The sequence below is a fragment of the Maylandia zebra genome, linkage group LG7 (genome assembly GCF_041146795.1).
Source record: "Maylandia zebra isolate NMK-2024a linkage group LG7, Mzebra_GT3a, whole genome shotgun sequence".
Classification (NCBI taxonomy): domain Eukaryota; kingdom Metazoa; phylum Chordata; class Actinopteri; order Cichliformes; family Cichlidae; genus Maylandia; species Maylandia zebra.
The window spans coordinates 4,441,246-4,464,679 of NC_135173.1; the positions used below are offsets into that span (position 1 = coordinate 4,441,246).

At 38.9% G+C, this 23,434-nt stretch overlaps 2 protein-coding genes across 4 annotated transcripts; both read left to right on the top strand.

The window, feature by feature from the left end:
* Positions 1–56: 56 nt before the first annotated feature.
* Positions 57–15,788, top strand: cry1b (cryptochrome circadian regulator 1b). 3 transcript variants are annotated; one of them, XM_076885592.1, is made up of 14 exons: positions 57–299; positions 381–536; positions 702–831; positions 991–1,176; positions 9,759–9,867; positions 10,291–10,433; positions 10,559–10,743; positions 10,837–10,925; positions 11,444–11,584; positions 11,696–12,007; positions 12,337–12,488; positions 12,962–13,164; positions 14,194–14,331; positions 14,714–15,788. In XM_076885592.1, the coding sequence occupies exons 4-14, from the start codon at positions 1,019–1,021 to the stop codon at positions 14,794–14,796; spliced, it is 1,713 nt and encodes a 570-aa protein (XP_076741707.1). In that variant the 5' UTR covers positions 57–299; positions 381–536; positions 702–831; positions 991–1,018; the 3' UTR covers positions 14,797–15,788. The 3 variants fall into 3 exon arrangements, with proteins under 3 accessions (XP_076741707.1, XP_076741706.1, XP_004570853.1); XM_076885591.1 differs by having other exon boundaries at positions 381–540; positions 702–1,176; XM_004570796.4 differs by lacking the exon at positions 381–536 and having other exon boundaries at positions 702–1,176.
* A 1,769-nt stretch (positions 15,789–17,557) lies between these two features.
* Positions 17,558–21,268, top strand: zgc:153031. The gene is made up of 6 exons (XM_004570797.3): positions 17,558–17,720; positions 18,059–18,108; positions 18,572–18,677; positions 18,780–18,906; positions 19,955–20,070; positions 20,538–21,268. Exons 1-6 carry the CDS (start codon positions 17,614–17,616, stop codon positions 20,626–20,628), a joined length of 597 nt encoding a protein of 198 aa, XP_004570854.1. The 5' UTR covers positions 17,558–17,613; the 3' UTR covers positions 20,629–21,268.
* The last annotated feature ends 2,166 nt before the right edge of the window (positions 21,269–23,434 follow it).

Sequence of the window (23,434 nt, forward strand, 5' to 3'; positions counted from 1 at the left end):
CAATGGGCGGGGTTAGTTATGTCCGACCAAACGCACGGTTGCGGCGCGGTCACGAGAAAGAATCGAGCACACCTGCTCAGAAGCTGGCCTTGCCGCGCGGCATGTGATCATCCGGGTACTTGTGGGTATACCACATAACTGAAACCGAAGTCTCCCATTAGCTGCCTTTAATCTCCCAGTTTAGACGATATTTTCGGGGTTTTCGCTTAAAAACGGAGTTTGTCAGAGATTGTATCGAGAAAACATCGAAATCGATGGTGGAACATTTAAAAATAACCGCAGATAACGCGTAAGCAGAGGTAAGAAAGCACATTATGGAAACGTGACGGGGAACACGTTGCATAACGTTTAATCCTGGCCAATCACGTCGCTCCTTTCAGCCCTGCGTATTCCTGTGGGTGGAGATGTTGATAGCGAGGACATCTTGCATGGCCGACTTAGGCTGGTGATGTAGTTTATGTACAGTGTTTAATATGTTAGTAAGGTCGAGAGAGCGTTGAATTTGTGCAGACTAACCCCGTTTGTGGCAACAAAACGTAAGTATGTACGCGTTTGTACGTTTTGCTAACTACTAGCATATTTTATATGGCCTTCGCCCAAGCGCCGTGTGTTAGCTCATCAAAACAATACATTTGAAACATCGTTTGACTCTGTTAATGTTCTGTTTTCGAACTTAATCATGTTGAATTATTCAATTTCAGCGTTGCTGCTAATTGAGAGAAGAGTTGCAGCCCCTTTCTGCGTCAGCTGCGGTTTCCACCTTTCTACACATGCATTCATTGCTGGTCAGCAGACCCAACGCTGTGGATAAATTCATGGAGCTTGGTTAAGGTCCGACAAACCTTTATCGCCATCCAGGAACGGAGAGCAGCTTTAAAGCTACTTCGGCCTTGGATGTGTATTTGTGACTTTGTTTTTGCCACAGAACAACGTTAGAGGGCGTCGTTTGTTGTTTGTGGGAACTCCTTAATACCTTTTTCACCCCACTAGTGGTAAAATAAAAAATAAGGGAGGCGACATGGTGGTCAATACCATCCATTGGTTCAGGAAGGGACTACGGCTGCATGACAACCCGTCTCTGAAAGACTCTATCCAGGGATCGGACACCCTTCGTTGTATTTATATCCTAGACCCCTGGTTCGCTGGATCCTCCAATGTGGGCATCAACAGGTGGAGGTAAGATGGGTCACATGCTGCTTTAGCTTTTAAGTATGGGTATATAGGAGTGTTATGTGGGTTAAAGGTTTGTTCTTGGTATTCGTTGTTTAAAGCTTGAATCTAGATAACATGGACTTTGAGGCAAACATCTTCATTTACTTTATAAACCTAATCATAACAATTGGTCACTTAATCCTTAAGCGCCTGTCACAAAGTTCATATTATTTAGATTCTTAAGACCTGTGGAGAGCTGCATCGCCACACAATATGGTGTGCTTTCAATTGTCAAAGGGTGTTTAGGTCAAACTTAATCCCTGGTTATAGTTGCTTAGTATCAAGACTTGTGGTATTTTTAGCAATCACCCAATCAAAACTTAATATTGTTTTAGTTGTAACCTTTATCTTCACTAACTGCATACACTCTCTCTTCACGTCGTTGCTTACACTCGTCCAGCTGCTTTTTAACACAAATATCTAATCAGACAATTGCATGGCTGCAACCTAATGCTTTTAGGCATATAGACAGGGTCAAGATGACTTGATAAAGTTTAAGTGACTCGTCAGAATGGGAAAGAAACATCATTTAAGTAACTTTTAATGTGGTGTGGTTGTTGAGACCAGATGGGCTGGTCTGAGTAGTTCAGAAAATGCTGATCTACTGTGATTTTCCAGTACAGCTATCCTTAGTTACAGACAGTTGTTTGAAAAAGAGAAAATACCCAGTTAGGCTGAGTTGCGTAGATCAGAGGAGAATGACCACACTTGTGGGTATTGTAACAACAAGTCAGGTGACCAGTCATTACACCCAAGGTATGTAGAAGAGCATTTCTGAACACACAATAGAGCTGGGCGATAGAACGATAACGATATGTATCGCGATATAACTTTTACTCGATAGAGAAATTAAGCTATCGCGATAGACCTCGCCGCTCTTGTCCTCTTAAAAAAAAAAAAAAAAAAAAAAGGTCAGCCAATCCAAATTAAGTGGCGCAGAGCCGAACCAATCACAGCCGCAGCGTCACGTCGCGTGACTTGTTACGTACAGCACAAGTGCCAAGCCGCACGTGTGTTTGTTTGGGAAGCAGCCAGCGGGTAATGGAGCCAGCACGTAATGGAGGAAATGAGTGTGCCGACTAGAAAAATCAACCGAGCGTGACCGAAGAGAAAACAGATGATGGTTCCAATGCCGGAGAGATTGTCGAACGGAAGAGCCATAGAAGTTCCGTAGTCTGAAGGTATTTCGGCTATTTCAAGTCTGACAAAAAACAGTAGCGTGCACTGTAAATTGTGCCGAAAGCAAGTCTGGAAATACAATAAACTGGTGCATGCGTCACACTGTGCGCCACGTTATTGTTTCGATGAAATGAATTTCTACAATACTGTTAATTCTACTCTCTGCAGTGTTTAAATGCTTACATATACACACAGTTACTGTCCGTCCACACATACGACTCTGTTCTGCTTCTATGCCCCAGCTTTGTTTACTTTTTCCCACCGAGGCTTCTAGACTTCTGATTGGCCAACATTTCTGCACGGTTAGGAATCTAGCGCCACCTGCTGCTTTGGCACGTTCATAGCAGCGTTTTCCTTCATTTCTCCCTTTATGTGTGGACGGGATTATTTTTTAAAACGAAAACGGAAAATCTCCGTTTTCAAAAATACCCGTGTACGTGTGGACGTAGCCTCAGTCTCTGACTGGAAGCGCTAATTCGTCATTCGGCTTTTGTCAGACTAAAGTAACTGTTAAAACTGTTTGAAAAGCTCAGCTATACAACAAGGAGACATTGAGAATTTCCTTTTAGTTCTCAGTTTATTTGATATTGACAAAAGTTAGTCAGTTTTGTCTGTTCTTCTGTAAAACAAACTAAGATTTATTTTTAGAATTAATATTTTGTTTCTAAGTGGAATTGACAATTTAGTCTGTTTCGTTTGTTCTATTTTGACACTTAAACGCTTTAGCGGCTGCCTTTTGTGTAGTTTGCAATATTTGCCTTTATTTATCTGAAAAAGTCTCATGTTCCTTAAGTACATCTACCCTGTTGAACTTATTATGGGAAATAAATATTTAAATAAAAACAAGCTGCTGATTATTTCACATTTTACTTGTGAGCAACGGCACATTTAAATCTTACAAATATAGTTATTTGGCTTATATCGTGATAGATATCGTTATCGCCTGAAATGAAAAAAACATATCGTGATATGAAAAAATCTCATATCGCCCAGCTCTAACACACAACATGTCAAACCTTGAAGCAGATGGACTGTAACAACAAAAGACTTCAGCAGGTGCCACAACCCTAAGCTTAAAAATGAGAAACTCAAGCTATGCAAAGATTGGTGTAAACAACATAAAAGCATGAGTTTATCGTGGAGGGTATTTTCTTCATACAGTTTGGATCCCTTAGTACCTGACCATTGTTTAAATGCCACAGCCTATCTCAGTATTGTTGCTCAGTATTGTTGTCAATCCTTTTATGACCACAGAGTGATCATCTTATGATGGCTGCTTCCACCAAGTGAGAAAGCTCAGATGATCTCAAACTGGTTTCTTGACCATCATATGAGTTCACAGTGCTCAGTTGCCATCCACATGTACTAGATCTCTATCCAGTAGAGCACCTTGGAGATGTGGTGGAATGGGAGATTTGCATGATGGATGTGGAGTTGCCCAGTCTGCAACAGTTGTGCGACGCTGTCATGTTAATATGGAAATCCCTCGGGAATGTTTCTAGCACCTTGTTTAAACTGGCACAAAATTAAGAAAGTTCTGAAGGCAAAGGGGGGAACCAACACAGTACTAGCAAGGTGTTACTCCAGCACGTTTTGTAGAAGAGTTAGGGGAGAGAAGCAGGGCAAAGTGGCTCTCTAACATTAACTAACTAGCATACTGTTTTATTAAAAAACGTTTGGTTTGTTTTCTGAAGCACTTATCTAATTCAGAATGGAGAATTATGTAATTGCACATCTTTCCATAGATGATGGGAATTTGATTGAACAAAAAAGTGCTCATTTTGATCAGGCAGACAAGTCGTTAAAATAGTAGTTTTAAAATATTTACATTCATTCTTTAGGGGGTGGTACTTTGCAGCTGTTTTTTAAGCATTGATTTGCTGCAATATTATAATTTTATGCCTATTATTTGGTCCTCTTCCAACAGCAAAGGTACACGTAATTGGAAAATGAGTACAACACTGAGAGAGGACCATGTCATGTCATGGACAAAATATTGAATTTGTCCCCTTAAAGCATAAATCTGCCCGACTAGTTTCCCTTGTAAGGCTGGACATTAATCAAATTTTAATATTGATCACAATTTTAGCCCCAACCAATATTAAAAATTTGTTAATAGAATTCAGAACAAACAAAATGCTACCTAATGGGGATTTATATTTCAGCAGGAAATTTATTGTTGATTTCTGCTGTGCATCTCCAGGTGCTTTTTTTTTTTTTTTTTGCCACACTTTTTGAACCTCAGTGAGAGAATGACGGTCACACCATCATCATCATCATCATCATCATCTCAGTACAAGGGATAATAATCATAGCTTTAATATAAGGGCACATATCAGCAAATTCCTGGAGTGAAATTGCTGAAACTGTAGGAATCGATGTGAGGGAATCTAGAATCTAAAAAAAAATGTGATAAAAAACAGTAGGGGACCCAGGAGGTGAAAAGTCCCATCATTTTATCTGTCTCTACTGGCTAAAACACCAGTACACGCCCATATGACAATTAATACATAATGCACACGGCAACGTCCTCAGCCACTTACATAGGTCATGTTGTAGGTAGAGATGGCACGATACCACTTTTTTATGTCCGATACCGATATCATAAATTTGGATATCTGCCGATACCGATATGAATCCAATATAGTGTTTTTTAATCAACAAAACTGTTTTTTAAATATCTTGCTGCATTTTGTATAAGTTCATACTCAAGTTTAAAACAACAACTACACTAAAGCTATTCTGTTATACCTGTATGCAAAAAAAAATATTTCATAGTTCAGCAATACTGATCAATCTAATAAACTTAAACCTGCACCATCCTCCCTATTCTGGTATTTTAAAGAGTACTTAGCGTAAATATTAAGCAACCTAACTAATAGGGTTCCAACTCCCAGCAACAACAAAAATAAATAAATAAAAAATAGGGAACCACCCCTCACCCTCCACCTCATGATGCTTAATCGACATAATCAACCTTAATTTGATGCAGTGTGAAAAAAAATGCACAGAAATCAATTATTTTTCAAGAAATATTAAATAGATTCAACATCTTTCTTCAACAAAATTGCAGACTGCACAGATGGTACCTTCCCAAAGGAAAAAGTACTATAGCTTACTAGGGTATATATATTAGACTTAATAGTCACTATATACAGTAATGGACTTCTTTTCATTTTACATCAAATTAAAACTTTGGGTGTCAGATAATTATTTATTAAAAGCTAGACATTTTAAATGAGAATAAGAAAGAAAAGTATGTCTTTGTGCCCCCTTTCCCCTGTTAATGCCCTATCGGCCCCCCTGGCTAAACTTTGCTAGATCCGCCCCTGCACAGTTACCAGCGTCAGCTATGTAGAAAAAGATCCTCGAGTAGAAAGTAATAATAAATAAATTCTAACAACAGCTGATCAAGCTTAAACGTGCTGCTGTTGTTCAGCCGCTGGTTTCCTCTTTCTGGTGCAAAGTGGGCCAAAAACAAACCAGAGACACGTACTCCCGACAGAAAAGCCGATCACCATTGAAGTAGCAGCAGGAGAGGCAGTCGCTTGTTAAGCTTAACGCAGGAATGCTTTACAAACATTCAGAGATGGACTTACACATTTGCTTTACTTCTCTCGGGATAACTTTGTCGGAGATGAAATGCCGGGTTGCTAGCGAAGCTCCACATGCTATCCAGACCACCGACAGGTCCCCATGCCACAGCCGCTCTATCACGTGATGCATACTGCTCCGACGTGCTAACGTTCTGAGGCGAGTTACGGCGTGTTGCAAGTTTTGTGAGGTGCTTTCGTGATATTTAATGGATCGGATTACTTTTTTTTTTCTCCGATATCCGATCCAGTAATTTAGGTCAGTATCGGACCGATACCGATAAGTAATATCGGATCGGTCCATCTCTAGTTGTAGGCTCTGCAAGGATCCCCTGCAGAAGTCTAAATCGAGCCTCAATCAGCACCTGCATGTGCCAGTCACACCTGTTTTCTGCACCATGCAGCTTGAAGTTTCCTGGGTGTTTTGTGGATGAGTAACACTGCATTAAGACAGACGTATGAATGAACTATAACATTATGATTAATGTTGTTGTTTTTTTAAGCCTGCTGCTATTACTACATACTATTTTGAGTAAAATTTCAAAGTGTGGACATTACTGTTTCAAGACAAACTGCCAAGGCTGACATTTTCTCTACAAAATGCCTTTTGTAGATGAGTTGGAAAAGATGGTGCAGAAAGCTGCATCTGGCCAGAAGGAAAAAACGCACAAACCTGGAAGAGTTGGCAAGATTTGTAGAAAATACACAGTGGCAATAAGCAGATGCATGGGTACCAACGGCTACACCCTCGCACCCACAATAAAGAGGATGTATGTTGCACGACAAGACGCGATAAGATGGCTGATCAGTTTGTTTCACTAACTCATCTACACAGGGCATTTTGTAGAGGATATGTCAGGTGTGGCAGTTTGTCTTGAAACAACAACGGTTTTCACCTTGAGCTGCTTTAGTGACCAAGATCTTGACCAATTCCAACTAGTTGGTAATATTTTTTTTTCTTGTTTTATAGTATTTTTTTTCTTCCCAGAATGCTCAAATAATTTTCATCAGATTTAGTAATTTAAAAATAAATGATGATATTGTTGATGGTTAATTGTAAAAATCTCCAAAACTTTATTCATTCTCTTTAAACCCACCCTTTGACATTAGTTTCAGTTTGATAGTGGATCTTGGGGGAAGCTGCACACAGTGCATATGTTACAAGAAAGCAGTGAGTGAATTATTTTTGCTATATTTATTTATTGCAGATGTTCATATGTTACATTACATTACTAGTCACATGTTGCACCAGTGTCCAGCTCTTTTTGTCTTTAAAATCAGTTCACTGTGGTTAAAAAAATATTTATTACTTATTTATTTATTGCTGAGTCTGTGTGAAAGAGAGGGCTTTCACCATTTATATCCAAAGAAGGACATAAAGGTTGCAGGCAGTAAGCTTGCTGCCCAGCTACTCTGACAAGCTATTTTTTTTCCTGCTTACTGACTCTGCTGTTCAACTCTGAATCAGGGGCTGCAAATTAGGGGCTGCAAATCTGGGTCAGTATGTTGTTATGGTCATTACATCATCCATCCTCACTGCTTTGACCTATATTAAACACACACACCCCTTTAGTCAGCTACACCATGTCATTTGTGTTATTACATGCACACTATTTTTAGCTTATCCCATACGTCTATACAGCCGCATTTGTTCACAATGTTGCAAGCAACTATAACTGCTTAGTTTTACTACCACTGGTACACTGATTTAGATTGGAATATGTTTGAGTTCTTATGGAAGTGCTCTCCCTGTCTTGTCTCCATTTTCATGCTGAAACAATACAAACTGGTCAGTAATTTGTGCTTTGTAGCTTGTGAACCTTAATGGAAAAAAATGATGGATTATTTATTTTCAATAAATGCTGAAGAAAACCCATGTTTTAACCTTGGATACACTCTGTTACATAAAGCACTAAACTGAAAGGGAAAATTAGGCACAGAGAAAAAGCTGGCTGTAAATAAAAGGTGATTATTGAGACCTCAGATTGGTCGGAATGGCTCAGAATGGGAGCTGGAGTGGTGAGACAGAGAAGCATACTGGGGTTAGTGGAGCAGAGGTTTACTGAGGGAAGCTGACCAGACAGAACAGAATTCAGAAAGTAGGGAGTTAAGCTGATCTGGGCAAGCAGTGCCAGAGTGTTAAGCTAAATCTAGTAGCAGAAAACTGCAGTGAGCAGGAAGATTTGCAAGGTAAATGGAAGACGGCACAATTTCTAATACTGCACACATGCATATAGAGACACTAAACTGGAGCAGAACTTCACCAGCTGCACATTAGTCAGTTTTCAAGTCTCTTCAAGCTCAGCTCTGACACATCGTTGACTCCACTAACCATCAAACACACCCATTTCCACTGCCACAATACAGCAGACGCACGCTGCAGCACAGAGAGAGGAGGGGAAGCCACTCCAGAAGTGATTATAGGTCAGTGTGACCCAGAAAGGAATATCGAGGGAGTGTCAGAAGGGAAGACCAGTGTAACAATGGGAAATTAAGAAATACTGTAATCTGTGGGAATATTATGATACATTACTTCCATAATGTATCATTACTTCATTACTTCCATACAGTTAAAGGGTTTTTAATTTGTAGAATTAGAAGATAAGAGAGCCGTTATTAAAACTCTTGTGGATAATAACTCGAGTGTATTAAATGAGGATATGAAGGCATGAGAGTATTTGTCAGAAGATACAGGTAGTGTGCTGATAACTGATTTTTAAAATTTACTCCATATCTGCTTGCCAAAGCCAAACTCTTTGTTAGATCTTGAATTATATTATGAAATCCTAGTAATAAAGCAATTATTATTTTTAGGTTGTGGTTTAGGTGTCAGTTACTATATAAATGCCACTCGGATGTTAATGGAAGACAATGGACGTGACTTAAGGATTTTTTTTTTTTTAAATTATGTTAGATGTTGTTGTTTTTTGTTTTTGTTTGTTTGTTTTTTAGTTTTGTTTTGCTGCTGGGTTTGTAGATAAATTGTTGAGAAAATGTTTGTTTAAAGGCATAAGTCATGAGTGCTCCTACAGTATACATGCTCTGCTTTTTTGCCAGTAATATTTACAGCAGTTTCACCAGAAGAGGGCTGCATGTTCACATGAATACACTGCAGTATCTATGTTGCTGAAAGAAACTGTCTGCTGTTTATTTATTGTGTTTTGTCCATATCTCATGATGTCATCAGTGATGTTCTAAAATTATATATATTTTTATGATGATGGTGGTAATGAAATGGAAATATGTTAGATTTTTTTGTGTTTTCTGTCCACAAATGCAAAATAATCAAGTTTTGGCAATCCAACATAATGCATTTTTGGACATGCAACAGTGCAACATGGTGCATTTGAACCTTTCCACTTTTAAAAACGTCTGGCACCATATTGTCAAATATTTAGCTCTTTAGACCTTAGAACCTGCTAAGATAACCCAAAATGATAGCAGAAATTAGTGAAGGTGATCTCTGCCCTTGAAAAAATGGAAACTCTCATAGTCATCAGAAAACGTCTATATTCAGGTATCAAAAGTCATGAGTGAGGGTACCGGAGAGCTTGTTGCATGTTGTTTTATGGGAGAAATGGTTAATCTACTAAAAACTATTTCTATACTGAATTTATTAATTGTAGTCTATTACAACTTTTCCATTCCTTGTGCCTGTTATCATTGGTCATATGAGACTGATACGGTTTTACTTAATCAATCAATTGTAGCCAATTATTTGATCCTTCTGGGGTTTTTCTTTTAATTTTTTTGTTTGCTTTTTTTAATAAATAGGTTTTTGCTGCATTGTTTAGAAGACTTGGATGCCAGCCTGCGCAAACTCAACTCCCGCTTGTTTGTCATTAGAGGCCAGCCTACAGATGTCTTCCCTCGTCTGTTTAAGGTACGAGTTTTGGAATAGAAGATGCAGTCCTGCACTTTACTTTTACTTCAAATAAACCTAATATAATGAAAGGGATTTAAAAAATAAAAATAAAAAAGGTGCAAAATTGTGTCTGCTGAACTTAAACAAAGGAGATCCAAAGTTATTACATGGATGTTCAGACTGAAAAATCTATTTCCCAAATATCGGTGTGTGTGTGTGTGTGTATATATATATATATATATATATATATATATATATATATATATATATATATATATAATTTGTTAGAAAAACACATGTTTCTAGTTGTGTATGAAATGAACTGTATGCGATTTTAAGTTAATCACCGTTCCATTTTGCTGTCAATGACTTTCAAATGTTGCATGCATTCAATAAAATGCAGCAGATGTGTAAACACTACTGTTTTTCGTTGTTACCCAGGAATGGCAGATAAACCGTTTATCTTATGAATATGACTCTGAGCCTTTTGGCAAGGAACGTGACGCTGCCATCCAAAAACTAGCCAATGAGGCTGGGGTGGAGGTCACGGTGCGGATTTCACACACCCTCTACAATCTGGACAAGTGAGTGACTGTATAGAGTAATTAAGCTGAAAGTCTCATAGTAATGAACCAATTTTAAGGCAGATTGTGACCACCTACTCTGTCTCTGCAGGGACTGCCTTTTAATACATTTTTCTCTTTCATAGGATTATAGAACTTAATGGCAATCAGCCTCCACTCACCTACAAACGCTTCCAGGCTGTAATAAATCGAATGGATGCCGTCGAGATGCCAGCGGAGACGATCACATCTGAGGTTCTTAAAAACTGTGTCACACCAATCAGTGAAGACCATGATGAAAAGTTTGGGGTGCCCTCCCTTGAAGAGCTTGGTAAGTTTTTGTGTTTATGTGTTTTCTATCATCCATCTGTATCAGAGTTGGGGGCAAACTGCAGTTTTTAAGTTGAATGTGGTACTTTTTCAGGTTTTGAGACAGAGGGTTTAACCACAGCAGTGTGGCCTGGAGGAGAAACTGAAGCCCTCATGAGGCTAGAGCGGCATCTCGAGCGGAAGGTAAAAATACATCTTACTGAGAACAAAGTGAAAAATTAATTTAGAAACTTCCTCGGGTTTTATGTCTTAAAAAAAAGAAATGTCTTCCTTACATGTGCAGTGAATTGTTCAGTGTATATACAGGTGTAAGAGAAATATGCACTTTAACTGGATGATCGCTATTTCTCAGATTTTTGACTACATTTCTTTATTGCTCTTAACATAGTACATCATGTGCATAGAGGTCAGTAATCCAGTTTGTTTTCTCTTTTTTCCTCACATTACTTCCAGTATCAAACCAGCTGAGTTCCTCTTGCATTATTTTGCGCTTAATTATTATTAATTTATTTTTTTTGTACTGAGCTACAACAAGAGTGTAATATCTGTCAAATGTCGTCATTAATGATCTTCAGTAGTGACTTTATTGAAGGTTAAGTTTTGCTGTCGGAGACTCAGAAATGTAACATCTCATTTATTGTCAGTTATTCAGATGAAGCTGACTAACCTTTTTTATTTATTTATTTATTTATTTTAAACAGGCCTGGGTTGCAAACTTTGAGCGTCCACGTATGAACGCTAACTCTCTGCTGGCCAGTCCAACAGGCCTCAGCCCCTACCTGCGCTTTGGATGTCTCTCATGCCGGCTCTTCTACTTCAAACTTACTGATCTCTACAGAAAAGTACTAATGCCATAGTATTATATTTGTTGGGCTTAGAGGCTTTAGCGTCTGTTTTCAAATTTGTATTTTTTTCTTTCATAAGCCTAAATCAGCTGTCCATCATCCCATCAGGTCAAGAAGAACCACACACCACCACTGTCCTTATACGGCCAGCTGCTGTGGAGAGAGTTCTTCTATACAACTGCCACCAACAACCCCTGCTTTGACAAGATGGATGGCAACCCCATTTGTGTCCAGATACCCTGGGACCGAAACCCAGAGGCACTGGCCAAGTGGGCAGAAGGACGAACGGGCTTTCCTTGGATAGATGCTATTATGACCCAGCTGAGGCAGGAGGGGTGGATCCATCATTTGGCAAGGCACGGTGTTGCTTGTTTCCTCACCAGGGGAGACCTCTGGATCAGCTGGGAAGAAGGCATGAAGGTAAGAACGGAGAAAAGGGAACAAGTGCTTACATGAGGCTAGATTTTCTAAAGCCAAAAAAATAAATAAATCTGAAGATGTAGAGGAGTCAGGTTTATTCCCAGCCTTATTGAAGAACAATATCCTGAAAGGTTATTATAGATTTTTATGTCCAGTGAAGCCAAAATCATGTTTCCTGCACCAGATTTAAGTGCACATGAGTCACTCTGGTTATTATTCATTGTTTAAAAGTGCACTTAAAGAAGAGTCAGAGTAAATTGGGTACCTTGCTGTTGTCTTCTTTCTCTCATTTGTTGTTGACCATTTTCTGTTTGTTTTTTTTAAAACAGGTTTTTGAAGAGTTGCTTCTGGATGCAGACTGGAGTGTAAATGCTGGCAGCTGGATGTGGCTTTCTTGCAGTTCATTTTTCCAGCAGTTTTTTCATTGCTACTGCCCCGTGGGATTTGGACGACGCACCGACCCAAATGGCGACTATATACGGTCAGCGAGACATTTTATGAAGTATCACATGAAAATAGGAACAATAGTGTGGGTATTTGTGTATCCCTACAGTCATTTCAAGTAACTAAGTACAATCTCATGGTTAACTTGTGGGGAGGGTTTTGTTTTTTGGGTTTTTTTTGTAGCGTCACATGGGTGAGGTTACAAAAGAGAACATTGAACTTTGTTTAGCACTTTATATAATTGTTAGTGTATTTGGGATAATGTGGCCTGTGTTGCACCACAGAAGTTCTCCTGAATATGAAATGTGATACAGTCATGTGGTGTAATTGGTAAACACTGATGAGAATTTGTCATGGGACAAAAAGAATGCACTTTGAGCCACAGTATTAACTGCATGTGTGCCAGCTAATGTAACATGAAATGCAGTACATCCATGAACTTGGACCAGTCTGTTACATTAGTCTACATTACATTGTGTCATCTTCGTCTGATTTTGTGTCTGCTTGCAGGCGTTACTTGCCGATATTGAGGGGTTTTCCAGCCAAATATATCTATGACCCTTGGAATGCCCCAGATGAAGTACAAAAGGCAGCCAAGTGCATCATAGGAGTCCACTACCCCAAACCCATGGTGAACCATGCTGAGGCCAGTCGCATCAACATTGAGAGAATGAAGCAGATTTACCAGCAGCTTTCCTGCTACAGAGGACTGGGTATGGATGCCAGCTAGATACTAATTAAATGTCATGGCATTATTAATTTTGCTAAGTGTACCATTCAGATAAACATTTTATCTGCTGTTTGTGAGGATGACTGATCTTGTCCTATGACTTTTTTTTTTTTCTCCTGATAAATGCACAGAACCTTATTATACCTTCATTAGGATGTATTAGGATAAATTCTAACTCATAAGTACAGGTGACTGCCGGAATCTCCATAATACTCCTACCATCGTATTAAATTACATCTGCAACTCAACACACAGAGAATATGTCTGTGAAGGTTCTCAGTCATCCAGGTCATCGTAGTCAAAGGAGCTTGCAAAGAAAAGCGTCTGGACTTCTTTAAGTTGCTTGAAGACGTTTCACCTCTCATCCGAGAAGCTTCTTCAGTTCTAAGGTCAAATGGTGGAGAGTCCCAGATATAAACCTAGTGGGGGTAACCCCCCACAGAGGGACAAAAGGACCCCTGATGATCCTCTAATCGCCTGAGCCAAGGTGTGAAACTGGGCGTGGGTCCCAATCAGCCAGAGTTTCGGGTGTGTTCATTGTGAAACCTGGCCCCACCTTATCATGCGAATTCCTGAGATCAGATCTCCCACTACTCCCACTAGGTTTATATCTGGGACTCCCCACCATTTGACCTTAGAACTGAAGAAGCTTCTTGGATGAGAGGTGAAACGTCTTCAAGTAACTTAAAGAAGTCCAGACGCTTTTCTTTGCAAGCTCCTTTGACACAGAGAATATGTTTGATACATGGTAACAGTTTGAACCCAGAAGTAGTAGTAGTAGTAGTAGTAGTAGTAATAATAATATCCATCCCATTCATTTTCTTCCAATTATCCAATTTTCGTGAGTGGGCTGGAGCCTATCACCCACTCTGTTGCAGGGCTAATAATAATAAATATAATTGTTGTTTGTTTGTTTTGTTTTGTTTTTTTTGTTGTTGTTTGTTTGTTTTAAAATAGCCCAATAGTTAATATTTTAACTATTTTAATTTGAAATCCTTTTGTTGTCTCACAGGTCTGCTGGCAACAGTCCCTGCCAATTCCAACTTTGGTGGAAATGGCACTAATCCCAGAGCAGTCTGCACAGTGACCAATGAAGGTGCAGGAGGGTCCTCTAAAGACCCCTCTGTGCAGGTGGGAATGTCTCAAACAGGTACGTATTGAATATTTATTTATAGTCACACCTACAACATTGAAAATCTTGATTTATTGCAAAATACAATTTCTGAGAGTCATCAGACTCACACTAAAATAAATACTCATGAGACTGCAGTGGTAGGAAGGGTAATGTTAAATATATGAATTCCCTACCTGTAGGCTTTTTGATAACTGTTGAGAACTAGAAACTGAGGATTAGGCTTTATTACAGAGGACAGCTGAATTACTGTTGTTCTCGAGAAGCTACTGGAAACCGATAAAGCCGAGCTAAAATTGTGGACTGAAAAAAATTAACATTTAGCATTTTTGTACATTTTGCGAATAGGCATGTATGCAGTTTGTTTGCAAATTAATTGTATGTTATGTTTTTAAAACAGAACGAGCACAGTCTGTGCAGAAGCGTCGTCATGAAGAGACTCCCCTTGAAAGCAGCTCTAAATCCTGGAAGCAGAGTAAATAGGGTGCTGAAGACAGAACAAGGATTCCTCAGTCTGTCTGTATCATCTGGGTAGCATCCCCCCTGCATTGCCCCAAATAACGAACAGTAATAGCTAAAAGTACCAACCATTGTAGAGCACGAAAGGGAGGGGGGAACTGGATTTATCTTCTATCTTTTGACTTTTAGTCTTAAAAACTCTTTAGTACATGACATTCAAATTATCAGGACTTGACTCGATCGGATACATTATAGATCTCAGGAACAGATGAAAAGTTAACAGAAGGAATCTGCAAAAGGGGTAAAGCAGCAAATACAGCTGAGTATAAAATCTTCTCATCAGGATGTTGTGAAGCTACCTATTGTCTTCCACTACAATATGTAATTGTACAAATGCTGAAACTAGTAGCCAGTGCGCTTTACCCCCCCTACACTCCACATTAATGAGGTCAGAACATGATCAGGCTCTGATTGGAAGGTGAAACACAATCAGTGATTTTCAGACAGCCTGATCTGATGCTTCAGCTTCCACACTATATGTAAAAATGTCAGAATAAAAAAACTATTCCCATTAGAGTGACAGAACCGTAGGAGTTTTTTTTTTTTTTTGTGTGTTCAGCTGACACTATCACTCACTTTTAGTAAACTGACTTAAAGTAAAATGACCTGGATAAACTTTCTTTTTATTTTTTAACAGCCCTCTGTATCTTTAGCACCATTATTACAGCCATACAATATTGATTGTAAATAAGGTTAGCACGTTGTTAAAGCAGGCCATACAAAAGGCGTCATACGTTTTGTAAATATTTCTTTTTAATTTCCAACTTTTGTATATTTGGTAACAGGATCTCAAAATTCCTTTGTAAATAAAGCTACCAAAAAAAACTCTGGGGGGAAAAAAGTTCTCTGAAAATGTGCAAGCCCCCCCTCCCCCCTTCTCCCATGTGATCATAAATCTGTTATTTTTGTATCAATTACCAAATTACAATTGTATTGAAATAAAGGATGAAATATTATTGCGTTCTCATTTCTTATGATACCTCAGATGTTTGTTCCTGTAACTCATTTCATGCTAATTTTATTCACTGTTTGCCTTCTTCAATATTCCAACCTGAAGTAGACACTTCCTCAAATTTGTTTCACAGCAGACATATTGACTTGATAAATTAAGCATTTGTGGCATTTTAACCACGATGATTCACTTCCAAGTGTCCCAGGGAACCGTATGGATAACGGCAACACCCCCCCCTAAGAGGAATGAAGCTGTCGTTAACACACCTGCTTTTCCTGCTGTGAAACTTCAACTTGTCTATGAAAAGTCATGTGTGGTTGGTGCCAAGTTGGAGTTATCCAGCCACCATTTAGATCCAATTTACATGGTGACAGATTAGCCAAAAGACCCTTCCCTTTATTCACTGACCTACTGAATCTGCACTAAACTTGTCTGAAACCTACGAGTAAGAAATGATGTCAGGCCCTGCATTAAAACATTTAAACAGAAGTTATATATTGGTCTGAACCAGAGTTTGTTCACTCGGCATCCTTTATGAAGTTTGTCCACCTTTAAACTCAGGCTGTAAATGTTGCAACAGATATTGTGAAAGACTGAAACTATCCCAGCAGTTGTGTGTATTTAGAATACAGAACTGAGGCTCATTTCTTCATTTTACAGGAAAATAGTTGATTTGTTGAAACGTGTATGTATACATTATACATGGCATATAAGCCAGCACAGCCTGAAAACTTGAATAAGAAAGCTTAGCCAAGGAGACTTCAGGAATGGGTTTCTGGGCTTCTTGGATGTGCTGCACACCACGCCATGTTTTCAGCTTGTAGCCATTTGGGAATCAACACACAACCCTAGTTTATCCCTGGAGTTGGATACCTTTTTTTTAAGCTTGATGGTTGAGATGTCAGTGCTAAGTGGACAAAAAAACCCGAAATTTCTTTGAAAATAGTCAGGTCCAAGGACTGTACAGAAAAACCACCTATATTGTCCAAAGAACCAAAGAAAAACTGAAAGACATTTAGAACAGCTGGAGAACCATTGCTCACTTTTAAAGATAGAAGAAAACATAACTACTTGGAAGCAAAAGAAAAAGAAAAGGTGGCTCAAGACTGCAAAATATGTTTTGTAGTCTACATCTCTAAATTGATTAAGAATCCCTGTAACTCAAAGCGGGAATAACCCCCCTTTTAGTTAGTTAACCAATCATATCTGTTGGTTTGGTTTCCTGTCTGTGTGCTCCTGATCAGTTTCATTAGTGAACATTTGATTGGTTCTGCTTTCTACCGTTCTTCGCTCCAAGTCGTCTTCTCCTTCAGCGTTTATCCACCTTTACGCATTTATCCAAAAGTGCTTTGGGGTCTTTCTGGCCTCACATTGTTCTTCTGTTGGATTATGTTTTGTTGGAGACTGTTTTTGTTGTTGTTGTTGTTGTTGTTTTGTCTTTTTGACTTTCCTGTCTGAACCCTGCAGCACACTTTGTTACTTTGCAATTTAATCAAAGTTCATCTTTGTTTACTTACCAGCTTTCGTGTCTGCAGCAGCTGTGTTGAGATTTTGAACTAAACCGTTCACTTTGTTTTCACTAGAGTAACACAAGGGTCTGAATATTTTAGGGGATTATTGTGCATTAGCGAAGAGGGCACCTCGTGAGTCACGTTGCTGCGAAAAACGCGAACAAACCTCTTGTGGATGCACTGACCGTGTCCAATAAGGAGCTTGGACTCGGTGGGCGGCGATAGAATCCAAACCCCAATAAATTGTTCCCACACAGGCGCATTTCTCGATGCAGAGCTTGATCCCTTCTGATTTGTTTGGCTTGAGTGCTGCTGGAGATGGAAACGAGCTGGGAAAAATTGCAAAAGAAACCCGTTCGCCTCATTGCAGCAGCCTGCAACGACATGGGGATCGGGAAAGATGGAAAACTGCCCTGGGATTTACCGTAAGAGTTAAACCACTGTGGTGACGCTTTTAATAAATTAATTTTAAAAAATCTAATAGAATAAGTAGTCTATGCATGGGCGACAGTTGATGAGAGTTTTACCTTTTGCTTATCTATAATGGTTCAAACAGCAAGTTACAAAGGTAACAATCAGTATGTGCTGTAAATATCAGTGTCATTAAGTTGTAACAGTGCGGGCAGCAGTGCTAGAAGTCAGAGTTTGAGGATAATAAAAGATGTACCCTGTGAGCAGCAGTCAGCTTTCTCAGAATAATGAGCTTACTGTGAAATGCAACTGTTTTCTGCCTGACTTAACACTGGAAATGTGACTTTCACAGGACTGAATTCCAGTACTTTATGAACACTGTCAAAACGGTGTCGAGACCAGGTATTCTTCACATCCCATCATACATTTGTCATAGAGGTCCGGGTGTCATTCACAATTTTGAAACACTGCTTTCAAAACCACATCTGCCTTTAGGGACCAAAACGTAATGAGCACATTTAAAAAAAAAAATATAATATTCATTTAAAAAATGGTAAATGGACTGGTTCCTATGTAGCTCTCTACATGCTGACCTACAGCCACCCTCTCAAAAAATAATAATAATTATTAATAAATCATGGAAGAGTTCATAAAAAAGCAAGTAATAAGGACACATTTCAGTTCAGTTTGGCATTAGGACTGAGGGATTTGTCAATGTTTTACTGTAGTTGTGTAAATTCTGTGAGGACGGCTTAATTCATTAGAACCTTTTGATACCCAGTCCTATATTATGTTCAATAATTTAAAAAGAAACAGAAACTACAAAGGCCAAGATATTAATTATGTTTTATTCTGTAAAACACAGGAAGGATGAATTTTATGGTTTGGGGTAGACTCTGCTGGAACTCCCACCCTGAATCTTTGTTTCCACTTCCCAATATTTTGCATGTGGTGTTGAGTAAAACCCTGGAGTGAGTGTTACACAGACACACAAATTCAGATCATCCAGAAATCAGTTTTATTTTTCCCCGTTTTCTCTTCATCATCTTTTCTTTTTGCGGTCTTGATTTCAGCACGGTTCCCGATCACGCACACTTCCTGTGTCGAGACTTTGACAGTGCCATCCGCCTGGCTGCAGAGCCCCCCCTCGCTGACTTAATAGAGACCATCTGGATTGTTGGTGGAGTGCAGCTTTACAAGGTAAACCAGTATGGCAATATCCACCTAGACTGCAGTGTATTTAAAGTGTAGGACCTGTTATTCACATGTTCACGTGTAAAGAAGTGAAGCCATAACTTAGAAACCATAGACTGGAGCTTATGTACGACTCCATATTTTTATTCTTGGACTCTACTATAATAGACTTGCATGATTTGGAGTCAAAAAGAATATTTACTTTGGTGTAAGCCCTCAATTCATCCACCTTCCAGCTAGTTTTTAACATGGATCGTGTCTGAACTGTCCTAACTTACTGTGATATTTGAATAAATTGTAAATGGACTGGTATGTATATGGCACTTTTCTTGTCTAAGTACGTACTCAAAGTGTTTTTTTTCTAGAGGCCTCATTCACCCAGTATCACACACACACACACACACACACACACAGGGCTTTTTTCTATATCCAAGCACTTTACCTAACATTCACACACACGTTTACATTGGGGGCAATTCAGGCTTCTGTATCTTACCTAAGGTTATGTCAGTCTGCAGACTGGAGGAGCCGGGAAACTAACTACTGACTCTACATCCTGAGTTACAGGTGAAAAATTCAAATGTATGCTTAGAGTTTCCCACATTTAAAGTAAGAGGCTTTAAATGTGGCTCCTTGGTGTGTTTTAGCACCAAGGAACATTATTCACATACTCAGCTCTAAGTGGATGGTGATTTTCTCCCATTGCATAACAAAGTGCCTTATTTCCAAAGTGACATGTTAACACACAGCATTCTTGTTTTGTAAGCTTCAGCACCTCATTAAAGTTAAATTATATTGAGTGGGTGATATATTGATCAGCTTTTCACACATTTGTTTCTAGTGGTTTAACAGAGTTGCAGTGGCTATAGCAATTAGCTGTGTTCTCTGGTTGTCAGAGGATATTTGCATACATTTAGAGTATCTTTCTCAGGGCTATCATACATATGATAGGGAATAAGATCCACCAACAACATCCTAAAATCTACTTTGGGGAAAACTGTATTTTAGTATCCTCAATGTGAATAGCATTTCTCTTCCTTTTCCTTTTAACCAGGATGCATTAAACCACCCTTGGTGTGACCTGCTTTACCTGACAGACGTCATGGCTGACTATGACTGTGATGTTTTCTTCCCAGAATTTGACAAAAATCTATTTCAACTACAGGAAGGGTAAGTTTTCACCTCATCTGAAGTGCAGGGCATACTGATCCCAAAGGCTCAGTGTCTCTTTGTGAATTTGCTGGCACTGAAATTCTTATGAAATAGTTTGCTTTTTTTTTTATGTGCACCCAGCCAGCCTGTGACGCCAGTGAGGAAGTGATTTTTGCTTTTTGTTACAAAGTCAACATCAGCACCATCTGTCAGCCTGAGACATTTGGTTTTAACAGGTTGCTTACCAAGGGTTTGAACAGCTTTGTTACTGTAATAAAACTGAATTGAAATAGTAAACTGGCAAATGTTTACTTAGGGGAGATTATCGTGGAGTTTTATAATCAACCTTTTAATATCCGATTTAATGAATGTGAGGATAATTCTACTCTGCCTATCTGCCTTTTGCATTTTGATTGTTTTATTAAATTATGATCAGTTGTTTTTGTTCTAATTAACCTTTTTTCTCTCTCTTGTTTTCAAATAAGATTTCCCGGTGTGCCAAGTGAAATTCAAGAGGAGAACGGCATTAAGTTCAAATACCAAGTATTCAAGAGAGACACTGCCGACACTGTGTAGAATACCTTTTTTAATTAAAGAAATGCCAATGTCTTAAAAAAGACTTTTAGTAATGTAGTCGATGAATAATTCAAACAGTATAAATGTGACTTCTTTGTCTTTGCAGTCCATAGCCACTTTAAGTACAGACACTCCAACAGTGCTGCAGTGCTTGCTGCTCAACTATTTTACTTTTTTTAGTTTCTGCTCTTTTTTAAGCTACTATAATCAGATCTGGCATGTCACTTTCTCCTGTTGCCCTGTCGTTTGGTAGTGTTCCTATCTCGTCCTCCCACTCAGTCATTTTAATGCAGCGCAGAAAATGTGCTTGAGTCAGTCAGCAGCCTGCATCAATGCCAGTACTCCAAGTATCACAGTAGATCTATTACCCTTTCAGTCAGCTTGACAGGTGCCTGTTTAGAAAGTGATGATTTAATAACTCCACCTGTGTGCTTTCACATTATAATATGTCTTATTTAAAATGTTACTGCTTAAATCCATGGTAGTTCAAAATAGTGAGACTCGTATTTGTTGATACCGGCTTTTCTTGGGATGTTTTTAAAGACGGAACCATAAGTACACGGTGAATTTTTAATGGAGAAGTAATTGACACTGTTTGTTTGTTTGTTTTTCTCAGTATTAATAAAATACTTTACTCTTATCTGGCTGTATGTGATCCCTTTAGCCAGTAGATGGAGATATATCAATGAGGCAAGAGACCAAAAGCTTATGAGCACGCTGCTGTTAACTAATTATCAATATTTTACCTCTTGTTTCTAGCCAGTGCATTTTTTTGCTCAGTAAATAAATCTAACTTAATCAGAACAAGAAAACACCTCAATTATGAGTAAACTATGTATATATTTTAGCACTAAAAAGCTCCATGGACTGTCTGTGGGTGTATGACTGTCTATGAAAAAGACTTCATGGATCAGTGTTTCACTACAAACCTAAGTGAGAGTTTTCTGGGAGTTTTTATCTTCCTGTCTAGCATCCATCACTACTTTGCTTAGACCTCTGTTATGATGACTTCATGCAGTCTTTATCTCAAACCAACCACCACCTGAGTAGATATCTAATCAGAGCCAATGAAATGAGCATACGGGGACAGGATACACAGTGGCACAGTTATTCACTAATCCAATTACAAGAGGAACATTTGTTGCTAAAAAGCCCAAAAGAATGAGGAATACAAAGGGGTCTTTATCCAAGGAAATATTTTTAACTAGAACAGGAGGCTTTTGGCACATGTCTAGTTTACTGTTGCAAGAGAAATGCTATTAACACTGGTATTAATGTCACAGTCTGCAGCCCAAAATGCCCATTCCTGAATAAGAGCATGACCAACCCACGCTTTGGATTGTCTCATCCCCTGCATGGAAGTCACAAAGGGTCAAGAAAAAGGTCACCAAGCATTCATTCAGTCTTCATCCTTCCAAGTCTTTTCTCTTTTAAAATGAAAAGACAGATCATTCATTGTTGAATCCCTCTAGAAGAAAATCTTTTCACGTTTTCCTTTTGCACAAAGCACTGGTCCTGGAGTCCATCTTACGCACAGTAACAAACTTTGACAAGATCTGTGTGCAGTTTTCACTACACATGTCAGAAACAATAAATGATAAGAAAACTACTTAACAGTCAGGGCGGCTCTTTTCTGTTTTTATAACATTAAAAACATTTTTCAGTTGCTGCAGATTTGTCGGCTGCACATCCATGAAACAAAACTCCTGCTCAACCACATTCCAAAGGTGCTCTATTGGAAAAAGATCTGGTGACTTTGAAGGCCATTTGGGTACACTGACCTCGTCATGTTCAAGAAATCAGCTTGAGATGATTTGAGCTTTGTAACACAGCACAATATCTGGAAAGCAGCCATGAGAATATGGGTATACACTGGGGTTGGATATGGCCAGCAACAATACTCAGGTAGGCTGTGGCATTTAAATGAAAGGGGTTCTGTTGATCCAGGCAGGATGGGTCATGTTTTCATGTTATTTACACCAAATTCTGACTGTACCATCTGAATGTTGCAGCAGAAATCGAGACTCAGACCAGGCAATATTTTTCCAATCTTCTATTGTCTGATTTTGGTGAGCTGAGTTTGCTGCTCTTAGCTGACAGGAGTGGGAGCTGGTGTGGTCTTCTGCTGCTGTAGCCCATCTTCAAGGTCTGTTGTGTGGTCAGAGATGCTGTTCTGTACACCTTGATTGTAATGAGTAGTTATTTAAGCTACTGTTGCCTTCCTACTAGCTCAAAGCAGTCTGGCAATTCTCCTCTGAACTCATTTTCAAAGCACGCGTGCACACGTTTTTGTATATACAACATATGTTACTAAAAAGACAGGGCTTGATGACATGATTGGTTGAAATCTTCTTTCATAAGCTGCCCTAGTAAGAACAGTAGAAGCATAGGACTCGAACCTACTCCTGCTTTCAAAAATTTGATTTTTGATACTGCCCAAGAGTTATTTGAAGAAACAGTAAAAACTCAGTAAAAAAAAAAAAGACTGCTATTTAAAGGCATGCATATTTTAACTCGTCTCAGGTTTAGGCACCGGCAACTGTTGCTTCAAGTGGTTGATCAAGTGATAGATTCAGTCATGTGTGAATAAACGATGGTGCTGTCTAACAGACCACAGCCCTCAACAGGTGAGATTTCACCAAGTGACAGATGATTCTCTGCTTCAAAGTTTTGAATCTCGGATGGAACGTTCAATATAGAAAGTTATTTACTTCTTGCTATTGAACATCCATCAATGTGACATTTATTTCCCTCCTGCAGAATGTAAAGTATATTTGTGTGGTGTCATCAGGGTGACAGAAAACAA

Bases quoted from the DNA above. Each gene is read 5' to 3' on its own strand.
- zgc:153031 (XM_004570797.3), top strand. From the start codon at position 17,614: ATGGAAACGAGCTGGGAAAAATTGCAAAAGAAACCCGTTCGCCTCATT. The intron at 17,721-18,058 runs GTAAGAGTTAAA...TGACTTTCACAG, and splicing joins AAACTGCCCTGGGATTTACC to GACTGAATTCCAGTACTTTA. The intron at 18,678-18,779 runs GTGAGTGTTACA...TCTTGATTTCAG, and splicing joins GTGTTGAGTAAAACCCTGGA to CACGGTTCCCGATCACGCAC.
- cry1b (XM_076885591.1), top strand. From the start codon at position 1,019: ATGGTGGTCAATACCATCCATTGGTTCAGGAAGGGACTACGGCTGCAT. The intron at 1,177-9,758 runs GTAAGATGGGTC...TTTAATAAATAG, and splicing joins GTGGGCATCAACAGGTGGAG to GTTTTTGCTGCATTGTTTAG. The intron at 12,489-12,961 runs GTCAGCGAGACA...GTCTGCTTGCAG, and splicing joins CCAAATGGCGACTATATACG to GCGTTACTTGCCGATATTGA.